Consider the following 16612-nt stretch of genomic DNA (forward strand, 5'->3'; position numbering starts at 1 on the left):
CTCTCTCCCCCCCTTCCACTTCCATCTCCCATTGCGCCCCTGCAGCCAGACTGGAATACCATGCACATGCCCTTTTCCGTGCTTTGCTCTTACTATTCCTGTCACCTGGAAGGCCTTGCTTGTGGATCTAAGTTGCATACATTCATTAAGACTCTCTTTCTTGCCCGGCCAGTGTGGCTCAGTGGTTGAGCATCGATCCATGAACCAAGAGGTTGCCCGTTCGGTTCAGGTCAGGGCACATGCCCGGGTTTCAGGCCTGATCCCCAGAAGGGCACGTGCAGGAGGCAGCCTATCAATGTTTCTCTCTCAGTGATATTTCTACTATCTCTCTATCCATCTCTCTCTCTCTCTAAAAAAATCAATAAAAACATTAAAGACCCCCTTTCTTCAAGACACACTTTCCCCATCTGTTGGGAGACTGTCATGGACATATTCATATCTGCATTGTCTGTGGGATGGGTGGCTTGTCCAGTGCACATCCTGTCCCACCGTACATGTAGCCCTGGTTCTCCCTCCCTCCACTTCCATCTCCCATTGCTCCCCTGCAGACGGAATGGAATACCTTGCACATGCCTTCTTCCGTGCTTTGCTCTTACTGTTCCTGTCACCTCGAAGGCCTTGCCTGTGGATCTAAGTTGCATACATTCATTAAGACTCCCTTTCTTGCCCGGCCAGTGTGGCACAGTGGTTGAGTGTCGATCCATGAACCAAGAGGTTGCCCGTTCGGTTCAGGTCAGGGCACATGCCCGGGTTTCAGGCCTGATCCCCAGAAGGGCACGTGCAGGAGGCAGCCTATCAATGTTTCTCTCTCAGTGATATTTCTACTATCTCTCTATCCATCTCTCTCTCTCTCTAAAAAAATCAATAAAAACATTAAAGACCCCCTTTCTTCAAGACACACTTTCCCCATCTGTTGGGAGACTGTCATGGACATATTCATATCTGCATTGTCTGTGGGATGGGTGGCTTGTCCAGTGCACATCCTGTCCCACCGTACATGTAGCCCTGGTCTGGATGGCTGCCCTCTGAGGCTGTCTGGGAAGGGATTCCCTGACCGGGGCCTCTCAACCCTGGTCTCCCCAAGTAAGGCTGGAGCAAGACCTGGTAGAACAGGCATGATCATTCTGAAGTGCTTTCTCTACATGTTCTCGTTCAGTCCTGTTGTTGTTTTTCCATCTTGCAGCTTTTCCTGAGAAGGCCTAGAGCATGAGGCGCATAGGCCTGTGGAAGTGGAGGGTGATGGGATGTCCCTAGGGTGGGAGGAGGGGATGGCATGGGTCTCCCTCGGACGGGCAGGGTAGTGCAGAGCTCTTCCAGTGCAGGAGCAGGGACAACCCCTGGGGGGAAGAGACCACGTGCTCCGCCCTGTGGACTCATTCACAGGAATGGCCAGACCAGGCACAGGACCGCAGAAACCCCACACGGCCGCACGTGGGTGCCGTGGTTTAGGACGCGGGGCTCAGGGGTGAGGAAACCCAGAGAGGGGGCCCACAGCCCTGCTGGAGGCACAAACTGAGTATTCTCCTGAAAGAGGCTGTTTTCTTCCAAATCCCATGTCATCCGGGATGCATCTCTCACCTTCCCCATCCTTTCCACCAGGAAATCCTGTCAGCTCTACTTTCAGAACATCCTGCACCGCCACCACTGCCACCATGGGGTTCATGCCTCAGCAGCCTCTGCACAGTCTGCAAGCCTGGGTGTGTGTGTGTGTGTGTGTGTGTGTGTGTCGCCTCTGCACAATCTGCAAGCCTGGGTGTGTGTGTGTGTCCTCGTTGCCTCCACCCTTGCCCTTCCGTCTGCTCCTCCATGTCACTCAGTTGCCTCTACCCTTGCCCTTCCGTCTGCTCCTCCATGTCACTCAGTAAAAGCCAGTCCTGACTAGAAGGTCCTCATGGGTCTAGCCGTGCCCTCTCTGACCATTACTCACCCTCTCTGCTCCAGCCACCCTGGCACCTGCTGTTTCCAGAACGATCAGGCACACCCTGCCTTGGGGCGTCTGGTCCCCTCTTTCCCCATATCCCCACCGCTCCTTCCCTTACCTCCTCCCGTCTTTGCTCAAACATTCACCTTCTCAATGAGGCCTTCCCTGACCTTTTTAATATTGCCCCTACCTACCTGCACTCCCCATCCTCTGTCCCCTCCCCTGCTTTCCCCACAGCACTGTTACCTGCCTACATAATATATAATTTACCTTATATATTATATATTATGAATGTGAGTTCTGCAAGGGCAGGGACCTTTGTTTTGTTCACCGACGCATCCTAAGACAAGGTGGGCACGTGACAGATACTCAGTGTTAAGTGAACGAAAGAATGAAATGGACCAGTTTAAGTCCTGGGTGCACCCCCCACCCCAGTGGGCATGGGGGCTCCAGGGCAAGATGAGATGAGGGATAGAAAGTGAGTGAGTCTTTGACTTCCCTACATCAATGACTCAGGGTCTGCTGGTGGGGCCTCCAGGACAGTAGAGAGGCCAAGGCAAGACTCACCTGCTTTGCAAGGCCAGCAGGGTAGGTGCCCAGGGTGACCATGGTGCTATCAGAGAAAAGAAATCACCCCTTTAGGTCAGGGCAGCTGCTTGGGGGTACAGTGTTCAGTGAGGTTCGAGTCACAACCTCCTCCCTCCTTCCTTCCTTCCCTTCCTCCCTCTCCCCCTGTCTCCCTCTTCCCTTCCTCCTATAAACCACTCTGTTCAGCTGACAGCAGGCATGAAAACTTGTCCCCCTTAACTGCACTCTCCCTCCATCTCTCTCCGTGTGAGCCTTCTTATTTGTGCAACATCCAAAGCCAAAATAATTTACCTGTTTGGAGTGAACTGGAGTTTTAATTTCTGATTTCTTGAGGAAAACATAGCCTTTGAAAGGAGTTTCTATGGCAAAGTGAAATTAAGTCAGAACAGGAGGAGAATTTACATTCTGGTTAGAGGTTATTCCCTTCACATCCACCTCCCATGAGTACTTGCCCCGGGCTAGCCCCCTCTCACCCAGTCCTACCCGCACCCCAACTGCTAGTTCGCATGTATTCAGATGATGACTGTGTTGGTGTTGCCCAGGAGAGGGCACAGGTGGGTGCTGGGTGCTCCTGGAGGGCAGGGAAGGCGGGGTTGGGGGTGGGGTGGATAGGAGGGAAGGGACTCAGCCCAGTGGGTGGAAAGCCTTTTGCAGTGAGCCAGCTGGCTGAGGGTTGAGGTTGCTGGAAGCCAGAGGACGCTTTCCTTTTCAGGCGGTTGTCTATGGACGACCATAATCCACATGGTCACCTTATAAACTAGAAGTAGGACTCTCACCACCAGCCAGAGATGACTGGTTTCTTTGCCCCAGAATCATGCCAACTAGGATCCCAGGATCGTGCTGTACACACCGATGCCGCTGGGCTGGGCTAGTGGGGCAACTCTCCCGCCCCTTATATGAGGCACCTTCCCAATTTCAGGGTCTGTGGAATGGCAGATAGGAATCCCGGGAGCTTAGGATAGAGAAGTTGCAACTGGGGGAGCTGTATTCCCCCCGGGGCCTGGCCCTCTCTAGCTTGGGTCACCTCTCTCTTGGGAAGGAGAGAATGCAGGCACGTTTAGCCCCTCCATCAACTACATTTCTCTGATCTTTCTCCTGGTTTTGTGGACAAGGGCTCTCGATGCAGCCATGTCCAGGGCAGACAGTTAAAATGCTACCACGTAAGGGCACTGAGCAGAGGATCTCAGAGGCAAAACCCTTTAGTTGCTGAGGGGGTTCTCGGGAGCACTGGGGCCTGGCCTTGAGGCAGAAGGTGTTCGAGTCTTTTCATGTTTTAACGGCAGGCTTATTTGGGGGCGGACTGATTGACTATCAGTAGATGATGCGACAGTGAGGTTTGCTGCTGTTTTTCTGTCACACCGCTTCAGGCAGGGCCCGGGAGGGGCCCTCAAGTGGACCCAGGGCCCCTGGGGAACAAAGAAGTTCAAGGCTTAACTCACCCAGGAAACGGAGACAGAGGAGGTGTTATTGGGCCTCAGCAGCACGAGGGAGCCCTGCTGGATGACGGTGGCCCTGTGACCATCGAGGCGGACCGTGGGAGGGTCAGGGGTGCTGATGGTCAGCCCCGTTCTTCCTGGGGACTGTTTAAAAGCCAGAACGAAGTTGAAGCATAAGAGGTGTGGGCAGGCCTAGAAGATGGCTTTTCTTAGCCCCCAGTTTGGAGGAACGGGGAAAAGACCACCTGAGGAGTCACGGGGTCTTGAGTTTTTGTTCTAGCTCTGCAGCAAACTGCGGTGTGACCTTGAGAAGGTTACTATCTCACTGAACTCCTCGGAGGTAAGATTACATCCTCCTCCTGGGCATGCATAGCAGGTAAGAACATAGATTTTGAAGCTCGAGTCCTAGCTCCACCACTTGCAAACTGTGTGGTCTGAGACAAGTTTCTTAATCTCTCTGTGCCTCAGTTTTCATACTTGTAAAATGGGGATAATAATCATGTCTATCCTATAAGGTCATTGTGGGGATAAAATGAATTAATTTATAGCAAGTGCTTAGAACAGAACCGGGCACCCAGTAATGCGATTGTTATCGATTGTCGTTATTGTTATTGCTGGTCCATCAGGTGCCATGTTCTAAGAGCTTTGGAGAGAGGACATTGAGCGCGAATTTTGGAGTCTGGGTCTGGGTTCAAATTCTGATTCTGCCACTTACTGAGCAATGTGAGCTTAGGCAAGTGAATCCAGCATGCTGAACCTGTTTGCTGATGTATGAAAATGTGTGAGAGTGCAGGTTTGCTGAGAATTACGGCTGGCACACAGCCACCACTCACTGTGCCTCAGTAGGCTGGTGTCTTGTTCGGTATTGGATAATGACAGCCACATGCCATGGTCACTGGGTAGAGCACTGAGCTGAGTGCCTTACTTATCTCCTTTAATTCTCACAACATCCGTAAAGCAAGTGCAATGATTTTGTGAGTCCACAGGATGAAACTCTGGCCAAATGGGTCATGCCCAGGGGGCCAGATCCTGCTCCCCCACCCCGAATCTTTTCTGGGATCCTTGCCAGGGAGCTGGGGGCGGGGTGGGAGGTGGGGAGCTGGCAACACACTCACCTCGGGCCTGGGTTCCAATTCTCTCAGTGACAACAGCTGAATGAGGTCGGCAGCCTGGGAAAAGGGAAAAATGTGTGTTGGCCTTTAGAATCCTTAGATTTGTTCTGAGCAGGTTTGGGGCATGTCCATTGGGGTTCTGTCCCCAACAGAATGCACCACCTGCACATCAGTCAGTCTGCACGGGAGGAGCCATTTACCTGGAGTCTCATTATGATTTACCTGGAAAGAGTAACCTTTCTTTGTTTCAATGACCCCCCCCCCAACATTTTATTGTGAAATTTTTCACACATGCATCAAAGGTGAAAGAACTTTATAGAAAACATTTGTGTACTTATCACCTAGAGATTCTTCTATTAATAGTTTCCTATATTTAAAGCAAGTACATCACATTTCTATCAATTTACCTATGCTGCATTGATTTTTGAAGATCATAAATCATTATGAAAAACACAACAAATTGTATAAAGTAAAAAGTAAAAGTCTACTCTAACACCTCTTCCCCCTTTTCCCTAAATCCTATTCTCAGGGGTTCCCACTGTTGATATTTTGGAGTATATCCTGACAGACATTTTCTATACACATATAAGCATGAATAGATGGGAAAATTTTAACCATGTGGCCCTACACCTTGTTTAGTCCTCTCACCATCAGTACATATAGAACAACTCCATTCTTTTTAACAGTTGCATAGTATTCTGCTTTTTATGACCATAACCTGATTTATTTTTTAAGTTCCTTATTGATGGACACCTAGGTTAACTTTGCTTTTCTCCCTATAACAAGCGAAGCTACAAAGAACCCCCTTGCACATACATTCTTGCCCACTGGTGTAAGAATTTCTCTGGACATGGAATTACAGGGCTCACGTCTAACTGTTTCAGAGCTGCCACACCTGTGTAGGTTGGAGGGAAGAGCATGAGGAGGCAGGAGACGGGCTCCAGTCCTAATTCCACCTGCTGGATGACCTTGGGCCAGTCACTTTCCCTATCTGGACCTTGGTTTCCTCATGTGGAAATGGAGCAATAACATTAGAACTCTTCCAGATATGCATCTTATTTCAGTGTTTACTGAGGACCCACTGTGTGTCCTTCACATAGTATCCTGTTCACAGTCCCTGCCCTTAAAATGGGGGGACAGTAAACATACAAAGTTAAATAAATAAACATACAAATACACATATGTGTGTATATATATGTGTGTAAAACTTTGCATATGTAACTTTATTCATACATACACAGTAATCAGTGTTTTGAAGGGAAAAGAACAGAATGAGAGAGAGAAAGAGGTGGGGGGAGAGAAAGCTTCCTTTAGATATTTAGATGAAGTGATCAAGGAGGGGCTTTCTGAGGAGATGACATTTGCACTGAGACCAGCAGTGGAGGGAAGAGAGTCCTGGGCAGAGAGACCAGCGTGTGCCAAGGCCCTAAGGTGGGAGCCGAGCTCAGCCTGTGTGTCTGGAGTGTAGCAGGTGAGGAGATAAGGCTGGAGAGGTGGGCAGGGGTCAGATCATGCAGGGCCCCAGGAGTGGCACAGAGGAGACTGACTTATTTAGAATGTGACAAGGAGCTGCTGGAGGCTTTTGACAGTGATGTATCTGTTTTTCTCCCTCATCGATTCCCTCACTGACCCAGGGAACGTGCTCTTCTTGCAGACCTCCGTGTGTGTGCCTCGTCACCAGTCAGATACCACCTTAGAGATGTCTTCACTGACTTCCCTGTGCAGGGGAGGGAGCCCTCTCATCTCCACCAGTCACTTACTGATCCATTGCTCTATATTATTTCATTTATCTGTTTATATGTATATATATTATTATATTATATTATATTATATTATTGATTTCAGAGAGGAAGGGAGAGGGAGAAAGAGATAGAAACATCGATGATGAGAATCATTGATCGGCTGCCTCCTGCACGCCCCCTACTGGGGATCGAGCCTGCAACCCAGGCACGTGCCCCCGACTGGAATCGAACTCAGGACCCTTCAGTCCTCAGGCCGATGCTCTATCCATTGAGCCAAACCAGCTAGGGCTATCTGACTGTTTTCTTGTTCGGTTTCTACTCCCCAGTCTGACTGAGTTCTGCAAGGGCAGGGACCGGTATGCACAGGACCTGGCACACAGAAGGCCGTTAATAAATGTTTGTGGCACAAATGAATGGATAAGTTTTGTGAAGCGAGTAACAAGGGGCCTGGGAGTTTAAGGACGGCTTCCAGGAGGAAGGGACTTCTGTGCTGGAGGAGTTATCCAGGTGAGGTCCAGAGAGGAGGAGTGGCTTACCTAGGCCACCCACAAAGAGATTTCTGCCAGCTCTACCTCGGCTTCTTCATGTGAAAACAGAGCAGTGACATTTGTCATGTCCCACCCTCCTTCCCCTTCCTCAGCACTCACCGTGGAGTCCTGGGCGTCCACACGGACTTCCTTGCTGGTGTAGAGGCAGGACAGGATGTCATTGTAGGCTTCCACCCAAAAGGCCAGGTCTGCCATGCTGCCCTGGGCTAATTTTGGGAGGGGCTGGGGGGCCAGGTGGTCAGACCTTGGGGCCCTCTGGCCTGGGCCACAGGGGGTCACGAGCTTTAGAGAAATGAAGGGGGAAGAAGAAATTCCATGGGAACGGCCTCCTTGGCCAACAACTGGTTACAGCTCATACATCGAGGGCTCACTATGTGCCACGCATAGCGCTGAACGTTTCTGTGCGCAGTCTCATTTGAACCCCACAACGGCGTCATGAGATGGGAACAATTATTGCTACCATTTCACAGGTGGGGAAGCTGAATCCCAGAGAGGGGAGGTGACTACTTAAGATCCTACACACGGTAGGGGGTGGAGCTGGGTTTTGGACCCATGACCTGTTTCCTTGCTTCTCCCTCATTTGACCCTACTCCCCTCTCTGCACCCTTGTTAACAGCACTCCTTCCTATCAAGTCCTTCCTGTCCTCCCCTCGTTCCATGGGGACTGGAGTTGGGCAGCCAGCCTCATCCTTTCTCTGGGCCTTTGTTTCCGCATCTGAGGGGTCCCTTCCAACGGGGCGTTACCCGTGGCCCTGCAGCCCCTGCCTTGAGTTGGGGCTTGATCCTTGCTCGTGGGACACGCAGCCCTGTGGCCTCTTCTGCTCTCCTGCGTTGAGGAAGGACCCCCCAGGCTCAGCACAAGCTCCGAGGGCAGGCACCTGGGTCTTCATTTGCTTCTTCCTCCTCCTTCTCCCCCTCCTCCCCTTTGTACCTCCTGCCAGAGAAGCCCCATCACATTCTCCTCTTTGTCCATCCTCCCCCAGACCAGGGGATGCCCTTGGAGGTCTGCCCTGGCCAGGGGGCTGGCTCACCAAGACTTTCATCAGGATGGCCTCCTCGGTGAACTCCGTGGTGGTGACATGGTACTGGAAGTCTTCTGGGCCTGAGGTGGCTGGGGCGACAATAAGGACATGAAACGGGGGCATGGAGAGGCAGCAAAATGGATAATTTGTTCTCCCTCTCTGCTCAGCTTTAAGTTCTTTATGCGCTGGGCTGTGCTTATAATAATGACACTTATTGAGCAATACCTTTGTGCCAGGTTATATGCATGATCACAACAGTCTACTCTGTGGGCCTCTGATAATCCCACTTTGCAGGGTCATAGGCATATTGCCTTTCTCTCCCCCACTAGAAAGCAGGCACGCCGTGGGCAGGGTTTGTGTGGCTTGTTTCCCACCATAGCAGAGCCTAGGACAGTCCCTGGCACACAGTACAGGGACAACAGATAAGTCTGGACCAACATACACAGATTGATGGGCAGCAGGTCTTCTAGCAGCGAGTTGAGCAGGGTCGTGGCCACGGGGCACACCTGGAGGGAAGGCACGAGGGGGTCTTTGTGGGGGTTGGGCGAGGTTGGAGGGCTCTCCTTTGGGGTTGTGCTCCTTTTCCAGGGGGAGGTGGGGGGGGGGGTGAGCAACTCACTATCTTTTGCAGGAGGAAGGGCAATGCCTGGTCCAGGACACCTGTCACCATCTCCAGAGCTTCATTCACCAGGAGGGGGTTCATCCTAGGGGCCGGGGAGAGCAGATGGGGTCTGAGACACCATGGAGTGGGAGACTGAGGCCAGGACGGGGAGTCCAGGGCAAAGCTGAGGAAGGTCTCCCTGGGCCTGTGTAACGTGGAAATTCAGAGTGGCTGCTTCCTTCCTCGCCTGACGTCTCCCTCCTCTCTCCTCCCCTTCCTTTTCTGCTTTTTCATCCTTCCTGCCTTCTTGCATTCTACCTCCCTCACTTTCTCCTGCTTTATTTCTTTATTTCTTCCTGATTCTTCCTCCCTGCCTCTGCCTCCTTATTTCTCTCTCTGATAAATGTTTCTGTGATTTTCAAAGAGGGAGAGATCACAATTGGCAGTGGAAGTCACGGCGGGTTTCATGAAGGAAATGGCTTTTGTGCCGGGTAATTTGAGAATCATAGATAGAGGCCACCTTATGTGGTAGGTTTAATGCTAAGTGGGTCCCATGGGTTAACTCATCTGTTCCCCACAACCACCCATGTTGGCTGGGTTCTGTGAGAAATCCTATTTTACTGGTGAGGAAACGGAGGCTCCTAGAAGTCAGATGGCTTGGCTCGGGGCCCCAGTGTTAGAAAGCAGCCGAGCCGAGATTTGATGCACACTCTTAGCCGTGACATTCAGCGTTGAGGCTGGAGATACTGAAGGGTGGTGCGGCTTGTGGCCTTGGCGATGATCCTGTCCCTGATGTCCTTGGTCACTCTAGACAACTATGCTGGAGAGTCTCAGTGAGGGGCCGAGCTGCAGGAGCAGTGCACGAAGGCCTGGCATCTACCCCTACCCAGTGGAGGCCCAGGAGTGGGCAGGTACTCACTGCTCCAGAACCTTGATGCTCAGGTATCCTGGTGGGGTATGGCACTCCTCAAAGGCCACCTTGGTCTTGTTCCCCATCTGTTCCAGCCGTACCCCGATGCGGATGTTCTTGATGACTTTGAGCCGCAGGATCCTGTAGGGGCAGTGTGTCTAGGCAGGCTCCAAGCCACAGGCCAAGGTTGAGACCAGAAGTCACAGGCTAGTGGTCTGCAACGGCCTGGAGGGCTCAAATGAAACACTAGGAGAGTTGATTAAGAATATGGAATTCAATCCCGGCCGCAGTGGCTCAGTGGTTGAATGTGGACCCATGAACCAGGAGGTCACGGTTAGATTCCTGGTCAGGGCACATGCCCGGGTGGCGGGCTTGGTCCCTGATCATGCAGGAAGCAGCCCATCAGTGATTCTTTTCATAAATGTTTTTATCTCTCTTTTCCTCTCCCTTCCTCTCTGAAATCAATAAAAAATACATATTGAAAAAAAAAAGAATATGGAATTCATATAGGCGGAACTAAATGAACAAACTGAACTACCAAGCAAAATAGAGACAGAGAATATGGAATTCATATAGGCGGAACTAATGAACAAATGAACTACCAAGCAAAATAGAGACAGACTCATGGAAAGCAGGCAGACAGCTCGGGTGTTGGTGCAGGGGAGGGTGGAGTGATTGAGCAAAAAAGAAAAAAGAAGAGAGAACTCCTGGACATGTACAACTGTATGTGATTGCTGAGGGGGTGGAGGTAGAAGAGAGCATGAGGGATAAATGGTGATGGGGAAAAAAGGATATGGATTTTACACTTTGGAAAACCTGAAAGATCAGACAATACCAAGCCAGAGTCCTCCCTGAGTGTCAATCTCTTGGGGGCGCTGAGGGTGACCTTGAGATGGGCTATATGCTCTCCAGTTTGCTACAGTTCCACCAGGTCAAGGGTCAAGTTGTATTTTTATTGCACACATCACAAGGGTGATGATATATTTATTGTATAGCAGAGAGATATTTTCTATGCCAATATCTCCATTAAAGAAATGTTTCTTTGTGCTCCTCTATCAAAAAGGGAAGCTAGACCAAGAAAACCATATTTTACAAAAATACATATTTCTAAAGGGCATTTAAGAATATTCCTTGTCCAGCCGGCATGGCTCAGTGGTTGAGCATTGACCTATGAACCAGGAGGTCGAGGTTCGATTCCTGGTTAAGGCACATGCCTGGGTTGCGGGCTTGATCCCCAGCAGGAGTGGTGGGGGAGGGGGGGGTGGGAGCGCGGATGTGTGTGTGCAGGAGGAAGTGATCAGTGATTCTCTCTGATCATTGATGTTTTTATCTCTCTTCCCTTCATCTCTGAAGTCAATAAAAGTATATTAAAAAATATTCCTGTTTCATGTGCAAATACCGCTATAGCACTTCCCCTGTTGGCTGTTGTTTTTATAACCCCAGGTCAGCATCTTCCTCCACAGCTTAGTGAGCAATCTGAACTCACATAGGCAGTGAACTTTCTCAGTAGCCAAGTACAGCAGGGGACTTGTCTTTTCCCTTACTCTCTGAAGTCAATAAAAGTATATTAAAAAATATTCCTGTTTCATGTGCAAATACCGCTATAGCACTTCCCCTGTTGGCTGTTGTTTTTATAACCCCAGGTCAGCATCTTCCTCCACAGCTTAGTGAGCAATCTGAACTCACATAGGCAGTGAACTTTCTCAGTAGCCAAGTACAGCAGGGGACTTGATTATCCCCATTTTATAGGTGAGGAAACTAAGGCCCAGGGAACGGACGCCCTTGCTCAGGTCACCTAGATGGTAAGCGGGATTGGAGTCTAGGTGTGCTGAACTCCAAGGTGACCTTGAATTAGATCCTTCTCAGACCATCCTGTTAATGCATCTGCCTTTTATGCAGATGGGGTGACATGGAAGTCAGAGGGTTTTATCTCAGCTTCTGCTGCTGATTCACCGTGTGACCTGGGGCAGGTCCCTCTCCCACTCAGTGCCTCAGTTTCCCCATCAGTAAAAATGGCTTTGAAACATGCTCAAGCGGAAAGGATTCTTATGATGCTTATGGTGACACAGGCAGCAAGCTTTTGCCAGCAGTGCACGGCGGCCTGCTGCTTGCTGAGGCAGGTGGGAGGAAACGCGCAGGGCACTCACCTCTGGAGCGAGAGGTACAGTTTGCTTCGCAGTGTGACCTGCAGCAGGCTGTCGCTCAGGACTTGCAGGGTGACCTCGGGTCCTTTGGCATCTTCTATGACCAACCTGTGAGAGGTATGGGTGGTGGCCTAGCCTGGTAAGGCTTCTGTGGAGTGTGTGTGTGTGTGATGGCTAGAATAGGAGTGGACCCCAGGAAGGGTGGGGCAGCTTTGGGACCACCCCTCCCTGACCCCCAGCTCAGCTGCAGAACACTGGGCTCTAGTTCCAGCTCCAAGCCTTGAAGACCTGGACAGGTCCCTTTTTCTCTCCAGACCTCAGTGCCTCACCTTCTACAAAAGGGGAGAATACAGTGGAGGAGCCGCCTATACACATTTACCCTGTCTGAATTCAAGTGTAGAATTTGATGAAAACCCTCTTGATTTTTAAATGCTGGCAATTTGCTAAAATATCTTTTAAGAACACTAGGCAAGCTTGTAATTCCCAGGTGCAGACTGAATGTGGAGGGCTACCAGACAGAGATCCCTGATTTAGACCTGCGTTATTCTGTGGGAGATTTCAAGTGTCGTGGAGAGGTTTAAGAAGAAGAAAAATGCCCTTGCTGGGCGCTTCCCAGGCTGTAGAGAACCTCCAAGGACACCCAGGCCTCCCACCACCCTCCTGGTGCTGCATTTGCCTGGTGAGAACAAGGCGCCTGAGGGGGAAGACTGGCCAGAGCAGCCTCGGTTTACTCACCCGCCCGCCTGGAGCAGCTGCCCCAGCAGTGGGAGGCTCTTCCCCGAGAGCAGGTCCCCGACCAGCGACAGGTCAAGCCCACTGCTCTTCTTGGAGAGGCCTTTTCTTACGAAGGGCAGGTGGTCCAGGATGGCGATACCTTCACTTGTGGCGCCCGTCACAGGTATCCTGGCCATGCGGCCCAGGATGTGGTGTTCCGAGAGCAAGTCTGAAATATCTGAGGACACAGGACACAAGGCCGCCCTCGGCGTGGGCTCACCGTTCATTCAGTCATTCAGCAAATGCTCACCCGCACCTGCCCTGGGCCAGTGAGGTAGGTGATCATTTAGCAACAAGTACTTACGTGCTCACTCTCTCCTGGCTCAGGGAACGGGAGCCATGTGGCTCCTGCCCTCATGGGCTGTACGTGCTGGTGGGGAGACAGACCACACTGAGCACTCAAGGAAGCAAGCACAGCAATTTCGAAAGTGCTAGGCAGTGAATAGAAAATAAAACGGAGTCGGGTTGGAGCATGACTGAAAGGGTGGTCACAGAAGAGGAGGCATTTGAGCTGAGACCTGAATGAGGTGAAGAAATCCACTATTGCAAGATTGGGGGAGGGGAAGGGGAGCAATGTAAACAGAGGAAATAGCATGTGCAAAGGCCCTGAGGTGGCGAGTTTATGAACCAGATCAATGAGGTAGGACTGTGGTGCATGGAGGACAAGGAGCTCACGGCCAAAAGTTAGGGAGAGAGACAGACAAGTAGGGCAAGTGCAATCCACGTGGATAAGGCCATTGACAAGGCTTCACCGAAGGGTGGTGAGAGCCCAGCGGGAGGAGACCTTCCGCTTGGGGAGATTGGGAGGGATTCCCATCAGAGGAGGGATTCCCATTAGAGCTTTGCCTTAAAGAATGAGTTGGAATTCACCGTGTTGGGAAGAACGAAAAGAGCACAGTAGGCAAAAGGAACAGCACTAGCAAAGGAAGAAGCTGGGGCGTCTATGGGGTGGCTAGGGCAGTGGTGGTGGGAGGGGCTGGACATACATATAGGGCCTTGAATGCCAGTGTGAGGAGCTTGGAGGTTTTCCTGAGGGTACTGGGGAGCCACAGCAGTGTGAGAGCAGGGGAAGGATAGGGTCAGCTCTCAGTGAAGGAAGGCAAATTCTGCTGCTGGTGAGGGGGAGGCCAGAAGAGAAGCCTTGAATTGGGAGGTGGTGCCATCTCTCCCCCTTCTCCTTCCCTGCGGGCCTGCCTCCCTCGGCCCACCCCTTACATTTTACCTGTTTCTAGCTGGTCCTTGCTGATCCGTAGGAAGAGCAGGTGCTGGGCCTCCCCTTGGGCTTGGGGCAGCAGCCCCCAGCATAGCAGTGACCCCCAGAACAGCAGCATCCTCAGGGCCAGGACCTATGGACACAGAGCTGGGAAGCCCCATGTCACCTCCATGTCCTTACCAGGGACCCATTGCTTAGCGTCTCCCAGCTCTGCCTCTTCTAGAACTATCTCTCCAGCTTTCCTCGCCTTGCTTCTCCTCTAGCTCCAGATCCACTGGTCCATGAACACAGCCTGCACTCCCCACCACCTCACACTAGTGCCTTTAGTTCTCTTTGCCTGGAGTGCCCTTCCTCCTTGTGTGGGCTGGCTTCAAATCTGGGCTCTGCCACTCCCAGACTGTGTGACCCTGAGCAAGTTACTTGATCTCTCTGTACCTCTGACCTCTCATCTGTAAAATTGGGATTAAACATTAATTGTGAGGAATACATTCAACAATATGCACCAAGCCCTGAGCAAGCAACGGACCTAACCCCTGTTAAAGTGGCCGGGCCACACTGTGAGATGTTTAAAGATGTAGTGTTCCCTTTTAGCCATGGAAGCTTCAGGATCTGGAGGAGGACAGGGAAGGGTCCTGGGGGAGGCACCATAGTGGCTGAGCTAGGCCCCTGGGACTTGCAGCCATGGCTTTTTACCAACTAGTAAGGAAATATTTCAATATTACAACTAGTATGTTTGTATGGGGTCCTATCGGCTGAACTGCAGCCCTGCAGAGGGTGGCCAAAAGGGCACAGTCAGGACCCCGGAGCCTGCAGGTGGGGGTAGGTGGGCAAAAGTGTGTCACCAAGAGACTCAGCTTCTGAAACTGCAAGGCAGAGACCAGCTGGGATGCAGACACATATGCTAGCGTAAGCAGGGCTCACCGGGGAGCCAGCGATGCACCCCCACCGCACGCCTAGGAAGAAGCCGCCCAGAGGGTAAATGCTTCCCCTGAGCAAGGACAGGGTACCCCTAAAAGCAGCTGAGCCTGCCCTGGAGTGCCCTGCATTGCCTTGAGTCAGCAACATCCAGATTTTTGGTGCTTGGTGGCACAGGTGCTGCCCCAAACCGTGATATAATTGGGTATAGAAAAGAAAGGTTTTGTTTGCATATGCAAATTTTGGACGGGAAAACTTGTACTCATGGCATTAGCTCTTTATATTTTGCTTCTAGGATTATTTAAAATTCACCCACTATTTGTCAGTCCCATGACAGACACTTTCCTCAATCAGTTCACCCAAGTCAGTCCCTCCTCCCTCCCTGCCCTTAGTACTTCACACCATCTTCCCACCCTCTCCCTCTCTTGTCCTAAATCACCACACCAGCCCCGACTTCTGCTTGAGCCCTCACTATGTGGCAGACACCACGCCAAGAGCTTTACAAGCCCCATCACATCACCGAGTCCTCGCCACAGTGGTCGGGATCATGGATAGCAGGCCCATTTTACAGATGACAAAACTGAAGCTCAGAGAGGAGTAATGCGTTGCCTGCCCCAAGTCACACAGGTAGTCGGTGGGAGAGCCTGGATTTGAACCCAGGTTGGCCTGGCACTAAGACCCTCCGCACCATTCACCACATTAGTGTAGGTGCTCAAGAAGCACGGAGAAGTGCCCCTGTGAGCCTCTTGGTCCTTACCTCTCCACGAATGGGGCTGTCTGGAATCTTTCCCTGGTCTCTGTCTCCCGCTTCCAAGAAAGACAGTTTTATAACCTGAGTTCTGAAGCCGGTGGGTGGCACATGGCAGCAAGTCCAGCCCCTTGGCTGGGGCTGGTGCTCAGAGGAGCTCTTCAGGGGAGGGAGGGTCCTCTTGGCAGAGGGTGGCAAGGAGCTTCTGGCCAAAACTGATAGGGCCTGTCACTGAGGCTCAAAGGGCAGGCTCTAGGCCGGGGCCAACATACCCCAGGGAGGAAGTGGGAGGACCCTTCAGTTTGGGGTTGGGCCCTTTCCCTTAGGAACAACATCAGAGCTGCAGAGCCTGGCTGGGCCTTCACTCTTGAAAGGGACCCAAGGAGGCTCCTAATACAGAATGTGCCAGCCATAGAGCCCAAGGGAGTAAGGGTGTATATTGGGGGTGGGGGTGGGCGTGTGGAAGAGAGCAGGTGAGGGACAGAGGCAGGGCTGGGAGGGGCCCGGTGACCACTTTGGGACCATTCCCCATGCCTTTCCCATGTATGTCTTCTATGCCACGCCTCTGTAGTCAGGCAGGCCTGGGTTCAAATCCCCACCGCCACGCAGTAACTGTGTAACTGTGGGCAAGTTACTGTCCCTTCTGAGACTCACTTTTCATGCCTGCAAAAGGAGAAAAATAAATCCACATATGTCTTTTGGATATTGTGAAGATCATTGAGGTAACTTAGCACAGGGCCTGGCACATAGAAAGGGTTCAAAAGAAGTTACTTATCTTAATGTCCATTTTACAGATGAAGAAAACAGACTAAGAGAGGTTAAGTGACTTTCTCAAGGTCACACAGCATGTCTGAGACAAAACTGGATTTGAAATCAGGGCACAGAGAGGGGACTGGCTACCCAGTGAAAGGGAAATTTAGTGTGACTATGCAACCCGG

General features: G+C 51.4%; 1 protein-coding gene across 1 annotated transcript in view; it reads right to left on the reverse strand.

The window, feature by feature from the left end:
* The window catches only part of LOC102251270, a 19370-nt gene extending 4699 nt beyond the window's left edge, over positions 1 to 14671 (reverse strand). Inside the window, exons 1-12 of the mRNA XM_014550688.1 lie at positions 14021 to 14671; positions 12760 to 12976; positions 12028 to 12132; positions 9890 to 10021; positions 8989 to 9073; positions 8812 to 8875; positions 8379 to 8464; positions 7447 to 7629; positions 5061 to 5114; positions 3949 to 4089; positions 2801 to 2868; positions 2489 to 2534 (exon numbers count right to left, since the gene is read on the reverse strand). Coding sequence (XP_014406174.1) covers positions 2489 to 2534; positions 2801 to 2868; positions 3949 to 4089; positions 5061 to 5114; positions 7447 to 7629; positions 8379 to 8464; positions 8812 to 8875; positions 8989 to 9073; positions 9890 to 10021; positions 12028 to 12132; positions 12760 to 12976; positions 14021 to 14129 — 1290 coding nt within the window. The 5' untranslated portion in view covers positions 14130 to 14671. The remainder of the gene's footprint in view (positions 1 to 2488; positions 2535 to 2800; positions 2869 to 3948; positions 4090 to 5060; positions 5115 to 7446; positions 7630 to 8378; positions 8465 to 8811; positions 8876 to 8988; positions 9074 to 9889; positions 10022 to 12027; positions 12133 to 12759; positions 12977 to 14020) is intronic.
* Between the last annotated feature and the right edge of the window lie 1941 nt (positions 14672 to 16612).

The sequence above is a fragment of the Myotis brandtii genome, unplaced genomic scaffold (assembly GCF_000412655.1).
Source record: "Myotis brandtii unplaced genomic scaffold, ASM41265v1 scaffold61, whole genome shotgun sequence".
Classification (NCBI taxonomy): Eukaryota; Metazoa; Chordata; class Mammalia; order Chiroptera; family Vespertilionidae; genus Myotis; species Myotis brandtii.